Source organism: Pantherophis guttatus, chromosome 1 (genome assembly GCF_059756535.1).
Source record: "Pantherophis guttatus breed Tessera chromosome 1, ASM5975653v1, whole genome shotgun sequence".
NCBI lineage: Eukaryota > Metazoa > Chordata > Lepidosauria > Squamata > Colubridae > Pantherophis > Pantherophis guttatus.
Genome location: NC_142063.1, coordinates 65,868,413 through 65,882,503, shown reverse-complemented (window position 1 = coordinate 65,882,503; position 14,091 = coordinate 65,868,413). Strand labels below are relative to the sequence as shown.

The 14,091-nt window shown below is 35.5% G+C and overlaps 1 protein-coding gene across 10 annotated transcripts in view; it reads right to left on the bottom strand.

The window, feature by feature from the left end:
• The window catches only part of RYR3 (ryanodine receptor 3), a 290,814-nt gene that overhangs the window by 200,732 nt on the left and 75,991 nt on the right, over positions 1-14,091 (bottom strand). For all 10 annotated transcript variants that reach the window (XM_087875404.1, XM_087875417.1, XM_087875406.1 and 7 more), the window contains exons 4-7: positions 4,414-4,488; positions 3,242-3,320; positions 1,886-1,998; positions 1,212-1,311 (exon numbers count right to left, since the gene is read on the bottom strand). In XM_087875404.1, the coding sequence (XP_087731530.1) occupies positions 1,212-1,311; positions 1,886-1,998; positions 3,242-3,320; positions 4,414-4,488 (367 nt within the window). The remainder of the gene's footprint in view (positions 1-1,211; positions 1,312-1,885; positions 1,999-3,241; positions 3,321-4,413; positions 4,489-14,091) is intronic.

The following is a 14,091-nucleotide window of genomic DNA, read 5'->3' as shown; positions in this document are numbered from 1 at the left end:
TTGTTATAAATATGTCATGCATTACTGTTTTTAATCTGCTGGCAAAACTGTATGCTACAAACATATTGGTGCATTATTCTTCATACAGTATCTAATAACTTGTTAAATTTTTCCATTATTCATAATTATATTATTAAAGTTACGTTGCTGGCAATGATCTATGAGACTTGCCCACTTTTCCTTCCCCTTTTAGTCAACCCTGAGTTTCCATTCAATGATTTTATTGGGAGGGCACTGATGGAGCTCAACCAATCTCATTGTACATATGTTGTGCACTGACAATAAAGATTTGAAATTTCAAATACATTATTTAAATGTTGAATGTTGTCATACAAAATGCAAAATATTGTATACCGTCCATTCACCTTTCTACCAATCGCTTACTAAATGCGATAAAGGGTGTTTGTATGTGTACCTATTGAGTTTTCAGAGGAACATCCTGGAATTTTATTTTCCAAGGAAGGGAGGGAGGGAGGGAGGGACGGGAGGGGGGAAAGAAGGAAGGAAGGAAGTTTTATACACCAGTTTGATCCAAAATGTCATAGCATTACCAGAAATTATTGCACATACTGTCTTTTAATAGGCATATCTGACCTGCAAGTGGGAAATATAAAAGACCTGCTTTCTCTTATGAAATAGTTCTTATTGGGAGGAATAAAAATTGAATGTTAAGACATAATCAAAGAATCTTAAAATTCATTAGGTAGCATACACAAAGTGATGACATTAAGAATCTACCTGGATAGTCACATACACTATTTACTGAGGTCAGTAAGGGCAAATGACACCTGCTTTCAGTGAAAAATCAATACTTTCATAGCACATACTGTACGTAGTAATCTCCATGTCAAAATGAAGCCGGGAGGGATGTGGTACTTTCCTTCAGCTCATTTGTAACAAACCATAAATTCTTTTTCAACTCTTGGTTCTATTCTTTCTTTGCTCAAGCCATCTAGGAAATTCTATATTACCTCTTCACATTGTAAGTAAAGGCAGAATAATCTATGCACAGACTCCTTTGCTTTCATTCAGGAATCTAAATATTCTGCAAGGATTATGCTAGAATAGATTTGTCATTGGAAACTATACAATATCCAAAGGCCTTAAAATCTGAAGAGCAACTACAGTATATTTTTAGCTATAGAAATTACAGTGCACACTTGCAAATAAGTAGTGATTTCAACTAGTAGCATAACCATAACTGAACAAACCTTCTTCAATGTTGCTTCCTGAACAAGTGGGGTGCACATTCCAGAGTGTTTGCATAAAGGAAGCATCTACTTGTGTGTTTCCATATGCCACAGAAAGATGCTGAAAGAGAAAAAGTGAAAACACAAGAAAACTATTATTGTTATTGCAAAGTATAAAAATACAGCGGTTAACTTTTACGTCTTGGGGTTTATAAGATTTAGGGAGAAAAAACTAATCCCAATATTTGGTAAATTGATGTATAAATAGCATTCTACTCCCTTCTTTTTTTAAAGCTAAAGCTTATGTAATATTAAAGAAGAACAAATTTTACCATTCTCAAGAGTCTTTTATTTGATTTTCTTTAGCATTATTTCTTATCTCTCCTATTTCATCATGGGAGCATTTTATTAAAAGAGATTTAATAATGTATTTCATCAATTTATTTCAGCAGAAACTAAAGTTTGTTTTTCACAATCCCTCTTTAAGGGTCTCAGACCTATCCATTCTTCCCAAACTCTTCTTAAAGTATAGTAAAGCACCATGGTTTTTTTTCCAAACTCAGATTCATTTAAAGATTTTTCTGATCATAATTCTATGAAGAAGAAATAGGTATGCTTCTAACTGGGGAAAAAGGCTAAAATCAACAAAAGCATTAATCAGTAACATTAAAGTTATTATGAACACTTCTGCTTACCAGGTATCTTTCCGAGGACACGCTAACTAGAATAAGATCATCTCCAATCCGTACCTTTTCTCCTTCTGACCTTTGTTTAGAAGCAGGGTGTATGGTCCACCAGCATGCTTCACCTATAGTAAGCAGAAGTGCCCACATTACATCTGAGGAAAGAAGTCTCAGACCATTTCAAGCAAGTTCAGGATATCTAAAAATATGAAAACATATTCACCAAATTCTTAGACTCCTCCATTTGAAAACTGCTAACGACTAAACCAGTGAGACTATCAGCCCTGCCCCACCTTGGTCTTCTAGGAAAGCAAAACTCTCAACTCCATTTGTAGAGAAGAGAATACTTTTACTAAAAGCCAAGTGTTTACAGTAAAACAAAACCAACTACTAAGGTTTTGCATGCAAAAGCATCCCAGATAACTTTCCCTTTCTCGTTCCACTCTCCTGTTTGTCCAGTCTTATTCAAAGAAGTTGTTTTGGAACTGTCCCTGAAAAGGCAGGCTAGATGTTAAACTGGCCTTCCATTCCATTTCCAAGCCTGTGACCTTGGGGTGATCAGCTGATGTCTCGAGATGGCACTAACTTTAGTTTTGGTTTTCTATCCCCCCAGCTACCTCATCCCATAGTTTATGGAAGGCTGGCAGCTAGGGAAGCAGAGCTGGAACGAAGGATGAGTTCTGACAGAGACAATGAATGGATAACTACTCAGAAGGTGAAAGTTCTCCACAGATGGTTGGAAATAAATTATCTACAGGATTCCTATCATATGGACATTCTCTTAGGGTTCCACAATGAGCCTGCTAAAATACATGTATGCATACTGCAGAAGTCAAGATATAGCCTGCCACAATTGCCTTTCTGAATCCAGTATATATGACTTAATGTGGCACATACTTAAACATAGATAATTACAATTTTAAGCTCAATAGGCTTTGGTTTTCATTAAGACTTTCTCTGCATGCAGCAATGAGTAATGCTTTTTTTTTTCATCTTCTCCATGGATAAGAACAAGAATTATCACTATTCATACTCACCTAACTGTAGTTTGTTTCCCTAACTGCAGTTCATATATTTGTTTCAGAATAATTTTGTGTAATACAATAAGAAAGTATCATCTCTCTGCACAGGTACATGAATATCGCATGAATGCATAACAGGCTACTAATCATATATTGTAATTTGCCAAGGACTGAATAATTATTCTGCTTTTGGCAGTTCTAGGCAGGCAGCCAAAACTTGAAGCTACATCAACCCTTAAAATTATGTCAACCTTACATGACTGATGAACTAGATCTTACAAACAAATTACAGATGTTTTAGGCCTTCTAACCTAAAGTGATATTATATTTGATATTGCATACGTACCTATTGCATTTTCCTGTAGGCCCACATCAAATGCGAGTTTATCTGTCTGAGATCTTGATGTTGTTAAACATGTCAAATACTGAAAAACATTTTAAAATTAATAAGACCCTTCAAATCATTTTGTGTAAGTGTGTCTCAATGAAGCCTTGGATCTGAATTGAGAGATATGAGCCTACTGTTCTCTTGAATAACATGACAATATTTCAAATTCTTTTGCACTGAAATGAATAGATATCAATTTGAATGTTTATGAATATCAGTTTAATTCCCATGGCTGACTTCATAAAGAATTTAAGATTTAAATCATTTTATTTTAAAAACCTTTAAATTTTTTTAAAAATAGGAATGGTGGAATTCAACAGACAAATGGTATCAAAGCTACAAATTTAAAATAGTTTGTGCAACAAATTTAGCTGCAAATTTATGCAATGTCACTCAGTGGTGAGATAAGTGGCACATATTTAATTAATTTTTAATCATACTAATTTTTTCATCATGATTAATTAATTTAATTAATCATACACTGAGCACTATTACAATACTTCAGTCTTTTTGAATTTGAAACTGTTCTGGACTTCTCAAAATTGGTCGTATCAATTGAGAAGTCTGAAAGCTGTGCCAATAAGCGTCTCAAACTATCTCTTATTAGAATAGCCACTGTACAGCAACAGTCTTGAAAATCTGATTGTGCATCTCTTCTCCCTCATGTTATCTTCATATGAATGAAGAAGGGACCTGACTGAGATGGTTTCTTAAATTTATTTCTTTGATTGGGGTCAACCTATGCTTGTCCGACAATTCCTTTTGTAATGGATCTCCCACTGTCCATCAAAGTTATCCCTTCTGCCCTCAAGAGCAGGGGTCTCCAACCTTGGCAACTTTAAGACTTGTGGACTTCAACTCCCAGAATTCCTCAGCCAGCAAAGCTGAGTTGAAGTCCACAAGTCTTAAAGTTGCCAAGGTTGGAGGCCCCTTTTCTAGAGTGCCTGGTTGAGACAAATGATTTATTTAATCTGTTTTAAGTGAAGAGTGCACTGTGATGTGGACTTAGAACTTTCATCCCAGTTTGGGGAACATCCAAGATGGCATTGGAAGGGCAGTGAGCTCCAACAAATATTTTATTAGTTTTATTCTGTTGCGCGTTCTTCTCTCCATCCCTCCTTCTCTCTTACCATTCCACTGAAAGAATGCCGAAGCAGAATCGCATGGCCATACAGCAGGGTTCTGTGACCACCTCCTTGCGCTGCCTGTAGAATAAATGATGCAGAAGCTGAGAGCTCACCATGATTGAAAACAAGAGTATTTACATGTTTTCTTACAGGTTAAAAAAATAGCACACTCTTTTTTAACAGTACTTCCAATTCTTGAAAAGAACATCTGTATGTTCACAGTGACATTTCTCTATTCATATGCGCATAATCCTATTGTAAAAAAAATAAATGCTTACAAACTGCTATCAAAATTGGGAAATTGCCTTTGCTCTATAAATCAATTAATCTAAAGCATATTAATTTCGATTCAATAAAGTACAAAATTAGAAAAACATAGTTGCATTTTCTAAAATGCTTATATCTACAGAATATAAATTTAAAATGCAGGTGTGTTTATATATCATATAAAATAACACTATCTATACAAAACTAGAAAGTACCTGCATCCAGATATCTGATCTCACTATATCAAGGAAGTATTTTAAGATAGAGTTAACATCATGTTCTAACAGCTTCCTCAAATATATTGCCCTTTGCATCAAATTCTTTAAAAAGAATCATAGATTTGAAAGGTTGAATAAGGTAGGTTTAGTATAAGGATTTATTTAAGAAAGAAAAAAACAGACCACCTGGAAGTCTGATGAGAATTTTGTTTAGGCTTAGATTTAGATGGTAATAGCAATAGACATATCATTTTTTGGGGGGAAAGGATGTCCAATTAGATCAATTTCCAATTCTGAAACTGTTTATATGGCTCAAGGCCAAGTGTCAAATATGCTTGGAGTTATAATAATTATAAAATAAGCAGAAGATTTGAACAGATATTGGAAGTAACTATCAAAATATTGTTAGCTAATCTGCAGAGAAATTGGATGTGTGTATCCCATCCCCCTTCTTAAAATTGTATTAGTACAAATGAGAGAACATACAGTGAAAATTGGTTATAGATCCATTAATCATCATTTAAATTTAGCAAGATTCTAGACATTATTTATCCCAGCACTAGGTAGAACATAGACAAAGTTCTGACCATTCTAGTTGTGTTATGGGTTTTTTTTCTCAATGACATGCCCATACACAGAGATACACATGAATGAAGTAACAGAGTTCATTCTAAAATGAAAGATTGCAAGAAATCAAAAGGATGCTTTATAACATATTGTCTGACTCCTAGATGGGAATGATCTGGGTCTTACGTTCTGTTTTTTATACATATACATATACATATACATATACATATACATATACATATACATATACATATACATTCAATCTTCATATGGCAAAGAGGTAAAAAAATAAAGCATCTATAACTAGCCAATATCTCTATCTACAATATTGTATGCATGATGATGTCATGACCCATGGATCACCTCTCCCTATTCCTCTTTTCTTTTGGCAGGCCACTATGGAAAAGAAAAAGAAAAAAAGAGTATCTCTAGTATTCAGATTGAGGGCAGTGATCCAAAAAGACAAATGTGTAGAGCTATTCCAAAGTATAAAATATAGATATATGATGCAATAATATTACTGAAACTCAAGATTGCTATGGGAAACCACCATGAAATACTGTATGTATCATCTCAATTTCTATGAGAGGGGAAATAAAATCAAAATATGAAGTAAACAAACAAATAACGAGCCTTGGTAGTACACCCTGTTATTAACACAGCTGCCTGCAATTACAGCAGGTTCAAATCTTACCAGGCTCAAGGTTGACTCAGCCTTCCATCCTTTCTAAGGTAGGTTAAATGAGGACCCAGTTTGTGGGGGCAATAAGCTGACTTTGTATAAATATACAAAAGTATGAAGGCTATTGCTTAACGCATTGTAAGCCGCCCTGAGTCTCCGGAGAAGGGCGGCATATAAATCAAATTAAAAAAAAATAAATAAGGATCACTAGTGTCCTCTTAATTATTGCAGAACTAGTGACTGCATTACATAATGCAGCAGATAGTAGGTCAGCAGTTTATTTTCATTGAAAATATTTTGGATGCTGATAAAAAATCCAGTTCCAAACTCACAGACAGTAAGTACAATATGAAATTATTTGCTGCTTTTCCTGAATCCCCTGCATTTGCCAGATCTGCATCAGCTGTAGTATATATTTGACTACCTGTGAGTTTAGAATGTCTTCTGGTACTATATCTTCAGAACATAAAACATCTAAAGAAATATCTTACCTTTCTCATAAACTTTCCAGGAGCATTAAAAACAAATGCAAAAAGACTTCATAAGAATGTGTTTATAAACAGTCATGGCCTGACATGCTGCTGAAATCATTGTGGAATCTTTTCATTGCTATTTTTTTTTTAATTTTAAAATATTTAATAGCAATTTGCTACTATATAATAATAATAGTAAATATTATTATTATTATCTGGCTGACCATGCAACCAACCATAATAATGTTATGGTCAATGAATGCTGTTTTTGTGAAACCAGAAGCTTACCCAGAAAAAATTGAGAAATAAAAAGAATCTGAGATGTTGCAATATTTTACAGATGCCTTTAACCAGTTATTGAGTAATATTATTGTGAAAACCTGATGGGATTACAGGGCCAATGAAATTCAATTACTGATACCACTTTCAAGGGCATTGCTTTAAACACTTTTAGGCCAAAGATAGATGAGGTCTTACACCCTCATTTTTACTTTGTACTCAAGAAGCAATTAAGACTATTTCGTCCTTTGATGTATACTAGCAGGACTCAAATATTTGAAACATGTGACAAATTAATCCCTTATAAGGGTCATCTCTTCTATTTTATATGCTTTAAGCTGCAGAGCATTTAAGGGCAGAACAAGCTGACCAATGAAGAGAGTTACAATGTAGCACCCAGGGTCTCAAAGCATTAGAATCTATACATATCCAATTCACAACAGAATGCCAAGATGACAGTGTTTTAGAAATCAGTTGGCCTCTGTATGTATAACTATTCCCTTATGCTATAGAGGTAGCAGAGGACTTTTACTTAGCCCACTAAGACTGCAACATGCAAGAAAGTAGCGAAAAATATCTCCACATACTCCTTAAAATGCAAAATATCAAGGTATATGATGGATCTAGAGACGTACAATCAAGTTGTGTCTTAGCCTCATGTCCGTAAGAGAACACAAGTATCAGAGTCATACACTTCCAGCATGGCTTTCTTTTTTGTACATGCTCTGAACTATGTTCTTGGTAAAACATCCAAAGGGATACCAAAACAATATGACAAAAGACTTCAGAATAATATCACCCTCAGGCACAGAAAGAATAGGAATGTGCCTTGTCAGCCTTTGCAGTTGTCAGGTAGCTAATAAAAAAAAAAAGATCAAATAAAAACATGACATTCTGCTTGGCCTGTCAATATCAGATTCTGCTCCTAGCTTTTCCAGTTGTATCCTTTAGTTCCTTTCTTAGCTAGATATGGCTACAACTGTTTCAAGTCCAAATCTGGGTCTGGATTCACCTCCATCACTATAACACAATGTGAGTGGTCAGTTCATTTGAATTAAACAGCTAGGAATATGAAAAGGATTGAAAGGGAGAATCTTGGGTGAATCATTTTCTTTCAGCCCTAGGAAGAAGGCAATGGCAAACAATTTCTGAAAGTCTTGCTAAGAAACTGCAGGGACAACAATAGTTTAGACAGTTGCCAGGAGCCAACAAGAAAGGAGGAGGAGGAGGAGGAGGAGGAGGAGGAGGAGGAGGAGGAGGAGGAGGAGGAGGAGGAGGAGGAACAATCAGAATATAATGATGGCTTCATTATATGCCTCAGGTAATATTTCTAAAGTTTCTAAAATACCAAGGAGAAGAATATATGTAAGATCACCATACTGTACCAAATGATTCTATGCAATTAGTAGGGAAAACCTTCAAAATCAAATATAATCAGGGCTGAAATTCTTTCTATTATTCTCCAAATGAATATTCAATTTTTATAATTCTGAATATCAAATATGGTTTTCCTGGAAGAGATAGTAATAGCTGTGTTCAACATTAGAGTAACTCCTACAGCCAGCGTTCTAATAGTAACATTTCATGACACAAGAAGCACCTAATCAGTGGTCACAAGAATTAGTTATAAAAAGATGGAGCCTAGGTTACAGAACACCTTCTCTTTTGTACAAAAGACTAATGAGAAATCTTGGTCCAAGCTAACAAACTTAGGTAAGTTCACAAATATTAACATTCTAATTTTTTTTATTATATTTCCCTGCAGATTACAAATCCTGTGGACTATTTAAGGGTAAACTAATTGCTGTGGTTCAGTGGCATGAGTTTTTTTTCCTTAGGAGGACTTATTGTATAAAAAAACAGATCAGCAACCCACATGATGGCAATTTATTCTTCCCAATTCACTTCAGTGTGGAGGTGTGAACTACAGTATTCTGTAATCTGTGTCGAGCCACACAGCTACATTTTGTATTAAGTCATGGGAAGGTGTTATGATTTGTCACTCTGAGTACATTTACTCAGTAGGCAGCAAAGGAAGTCATACTGATCCAGGCTGTCAACTGAATGACAAGAAGTAGGGTTGAAACAATAGTCCACAGCTTTCCTCAGTATTCATCTGACTTCAACGCAAAACACTTATGTTACATAACTTAGAAAAATATAGATGCTATAATAAGAATGTCTTGTGATTTTTCTTTAAGTCTTTACCGGCCAAGAGAAGTTAAGTGAAGTTATTACTGTAGCAACTTAGGATCAAACTAACAGATTCTTTTCACAGTTCTCAGGAGCTGCAACAAAAATGTGTGATTTGGGGAGAGGATATTTTCTTTTATTGTTCTCTCCAATATATCTTCTCACGCCCAATGATAAAAAAAAAAGCAGGAATAGAATTACCTACATGTTATCTAAACTGCAAAGTTTAGAGCCAGTCAGAAACAGATTTAGATCTATGAGTCTAGCGTGTTATTGTGTGCTTGAAATGTGGCAGGAAAGGTTGCTGGTGTGAACAGAAAAAGAATAGCAGTATTAAGATCGTCTTTGTCTTTAAGTCTGATGTCCATATTTCTATAGATAAATGTTTGATATGGCTCAGAGAGGGAATGGGATATTTTCGCTTCTTTATAGCAATTTGGCCATTTCTTCAAATGTTCATTTTCAGGCTCAGTGCCATGTTTTGCCCAACATGATTGTAGTAAAATATAATCAAGAGTTTTAATCAGGAATCTAGACACCCAGGTCAAGTTATGATTATCCTTCTGGTTAATTTTGATTAAACAAATTACAAAGTTAGGGAGTATTGTCCCAAAGCTTCATTCTGTGGAAAGATGACATCTTTTATAAAACAGGAAAGCCAAGAAGTGGATACATAAACTGCTTGATAAATTCATGAACTCACCCTAGATTGAGATGTACCTAATCCCATAGTTGATTGCCATATTTACCACAACTAAACTTTCAGATACTGTAATGTGCAATTGTGGATATGTTACTGGAACAGTGCATTAATATAACCAATATAATCATAAATAATATTTCAAATTGCACTTTCTAATTTATTGGACAAAGATTAGGAGTATTTATTTTGACCATTTTTTTAAAATCAATCTTTCAACTTTATATTTTGAGTTATTAGAAGAGGTTGCACAAGGCAAAAATTTACTTCTCTTTTAACACTGTAATAGTTAAAACTGTTGTACCACAGCAGAGCTTGAAATGGAGCATTACAGGAAGTAAGGCTGAAAATTATTAGAAGAATAGTTTAAAAAGTCTTTGCAAAGAGAAAACATTGCTTTAAGTTGCAAAAAATAAATAAATCAGATATCAGGAAAAGATAGGTTAATTGTTAATCTTCCTTGAGAGAAAACAATATCATCTCAAGCCCTTGAGATTTCCAAAAATTCCAAAAAAGGCAAAAGAACTGTTCTTGAAATGGATGCTTAATTATGAGTGTATGCACAGCATTTTACGCATATTAGGAGGCAATCACATAGAGAGTCAAATTGAAGTGCCACAATGCAAATGCTTATTTATCAAAACACTGGTTAATTACATTTCCTGTACATCACCGCCATTGCCATCTCAGCTGAAGTAGAGATTTGAGAACCTTTTGCTTCCTACCTTTCAAAAAGCTGCTTTTTAAAGAAATAACACCAATTTAGCAGCTGGTATAGTTATTTTCCTCCCACTGAAACTTCCCGGAGGCTAATTTAAAACATAACTAGGGACAAAAAAGGGAGAACAACAGCCATTCACCCCAGGCATGTATAGTATTAGATTAATGGGCCACAGAAAAGCTCAGCATCTGCTTTAGAGATCCCTTGCTCCAACCTAAGTTATATTGTTCTGTTGATAGATTATATTATTTTGTGGGACAATAGGTTTCCTACATTTTAGTTCAAAGGCAAAAACCATTGGACTTAGAGCTGACAGATTTTTTTTTTTAATCCTGTGGAATACTATATTTTCATTCTTATAAAATGAACATTTCTATGAGCAGGAAATGGGGAAAGTATATTTGAATTTATAGCATCACATTTTCAATAGCAAGTGAAACGTGTCTCAATCATCACCAGTGCTAAAAATAATAAATTCATATTTGGAATTACTTGCATTAAAAGAGGAAAAGCCAAAAGCCATAATATGAATAATTGTCTTCTAATTATTTTAAGGAAATTAGAGTTGTTATCACAGAAGTGTTTTCAAATTTATTTTGTTTCTTCTCATAATTTTGCAATACAATCATGATATTGCATGAACAGTGGGATGACAATTGTTACAGAATCTCAATCATCCAGGTCATGGTTGTCCCAAAGGTACTTTTCCAAAAGGAAACTGAACTGTCTTGGTTTTTTTTTTTCTTGAAACATTTCGCTTCTCATCTAGGAAGCTTCTTCAGTTCTGACAATGGTGGGGAATGGGTTCGTTGCCCTTTGGAAAAGCACCTTTGGGATATTGCATGTATTTATCTTAAAATATACAGGCCTTGAGGGAGGAAGAGACATACTATGGTATCCACCTTGCATGTACTAAGTATATCTCTCTCCAAACTATATCTTACATCGACTACATTAACTGTTTCTTGGTATTCTGCCTGTGACTCAGATTGAATCACCCCAAATGGTTGAGAGACAAAGCCTGCAATTGCTAGGCAACTAACACAGCTTTTCCCCATTGTCCACTCCAAAAATTACAAATGATTGTCTGATCAGGCCTGAAATGGAAAAGGCAGAGGAGGTACTTAGCAACAAAGTAATAGTCAGGGCAATTTTGCCTTAACAGGAAATAGAGAAGAGTGGCTATGCAAATTATTTTTGCATAACATTTTCAGCAATCCTAAATGCTAAATGGAGATGCACGTTCCTTCCATGGCACTTGAGAAAACTCAAGTTAGGTCAAGCTGGAATTATGCATTTCAACAGCCATGGAACTGCTGAAAATATTAAACATGTGATAGAACATTATTGTGCTGACAGCATTCTTTTAAGCGGCACTGCCAATTAACTGGAGCAAAGGCACTGATTTTTTTTCTTATAGGGAAGTGATAACTCATTATGGTTTGACTATCTCTGTATGTTATATGCAGCTGATAGATAATGAGAAAGATTTGCTGTAAAGGAAATAACAACATAGGAAACACAATAAAGGCAATCAATAAATACAGCGATGTCTGCTCGAAACAGAGTAAAGAGTTTCAGAGTAAAGAAGCTTGATCTATATTTTACAGCACCTAGCTCTGTCACCTTTTGCAGTAAATCAGATAAGAAACACAAGATGAGCTAATTCTTTACTGTAAAGCTACATTAACAGAATCTTCCAAGTCTGAAGGTACAGACTCCCCACTACCAGTGGTGGGTTCCTCCCGGTTCGGTCTGGTTCGGCCGAGCCGGTAGCGGTAACGATATGATGTCACCAAACCGGTTCTCCCCCCGCCCTCCCACCCCCCCACCCCCCCATGTTATTCTTACCTTTTATTTGGTCCCACCCCCAATCTATTGCTGCCTCCTGAGTCCCAGCGGATGACTAGAGGGAAAAAAACTGTTTAAACTCTTGCCGTGGGGCTTCAAAGGGCCGTCCTACAGCTGATCAGCAAACAAATGAGTCAGGTCGTAAGTGTGAGGACTGGTCGTAAGTGCGAGGACCTTCCAGAAATGACTCTGACCAGCTAGCCACACCCACCTAGTCACATGACCTCCAAGCCACACCCACAAAATAAGCCATGCCCACAGAACTGGTAGTAAAAAAAATTAGAACCCACCCCTGCCCACCAACATCTTTAACTATGTGATCCATTAAGGTGTTTCCTTCCTAAGTTTCTTTCTCTGGTTGTTAAGCCACTGGGGACTCCTGTCTCTCTTGTCTGTTTCCTAGGCAGCATCTCTTCCCATTGTTCCCAATGGTCATCCTCACATTCCATTACAAGTTCTGACTCACAGATGCAAAAACTATTTCTATATAGAGGTTTTTAAAAACATTTATCATAAGTAATTAAAACATGTTAATTATAACATCCTTCCAAGATGCAAAACTATTTTAATACTTTGCACAACACTGGATTATTTTATATAGTGATCAGATTGCTGATCCCAAATATTTTTGGGTGGAATGAAACAATTTCATTTTTAATGATTCACTCCTGAAGACTATTTTTCTCTGCAAATCGAGTCAACCAACCCTAATGACTTCTGCAAATGCATGGATACCATTGTTGCCAGAGGTTGTTAACCAACTGATGTGTCAGTGTGTCTGCATTTGCTAATGATAGTAAGTCACAATGAAAGCACAGATGACCATTAAGTAAAATGGTTAATTGGGCACATCTGTTGTCAGATGTAAATGCCTTATTCACTAATGTGTAAATAATGTATATATGGGATATCAGGGGTTAACTTATTCTTTGTTTCTTAATGTATTCATAATTCACCACTCCTACTCTTGGCTCCACCCTTTGTATATATAAGGAGCCACCTTCGCCATTTTCCTTGCTTCTATCTGTGAATATTCAGTGAATATAGAATGCCTACTATAATTAAAGAGAAATATATTTGAATCTCTAACTCTAAATATTATTATTGAGTCTGATCTTAAAAATATTGCAACAAACTGGTAGCAGAGGATGGTTAATTGACTCAATAAATAACTAAAAAAATGTCTAAGAAAGACAGGCCCAACACCAGGGCCTACAGCAAAGAAATAGAAACTGAACAAGAAATAATCAACGAATTCACAAACGCGATTTCGAGAGAATCCGAAGAATACACCACTGAAGAAGAAGAACTAATAAATGAAAATAATGGCCAGGAAGAAATCGAAATAGAAAATAACGAACTCAGGTCAGAGATACTAAAGATTTTAAAAAGCCAGAAGAATGATGAAAGCCTCATCGCGAACCTCCAAGAAATACTGAAGAACAGCGGAGCAGCGAGAGAGAAAAACATCGCTAAAGAGAAACCCAAAGACCAAAAAACTGTGAGTGATGTGACTACAGAGAAAGTCGTTATGAAAAAGAAAAGATGTGATCCCGCGCGAAATTTTGGATGGCAGCCATCTTGGTTTCAACAAGCCTCCAAAGTGAGCGAAGCAGAGCCAATCAAAATGCTCAGTTCAAAATTTCTGGCGCCAAAAACGTTATCAGACAACGAAAGTGAAAAGGAGGATTCAAACTCTTCGGAAGAGCCAGAATCAGAAAATGAGAACG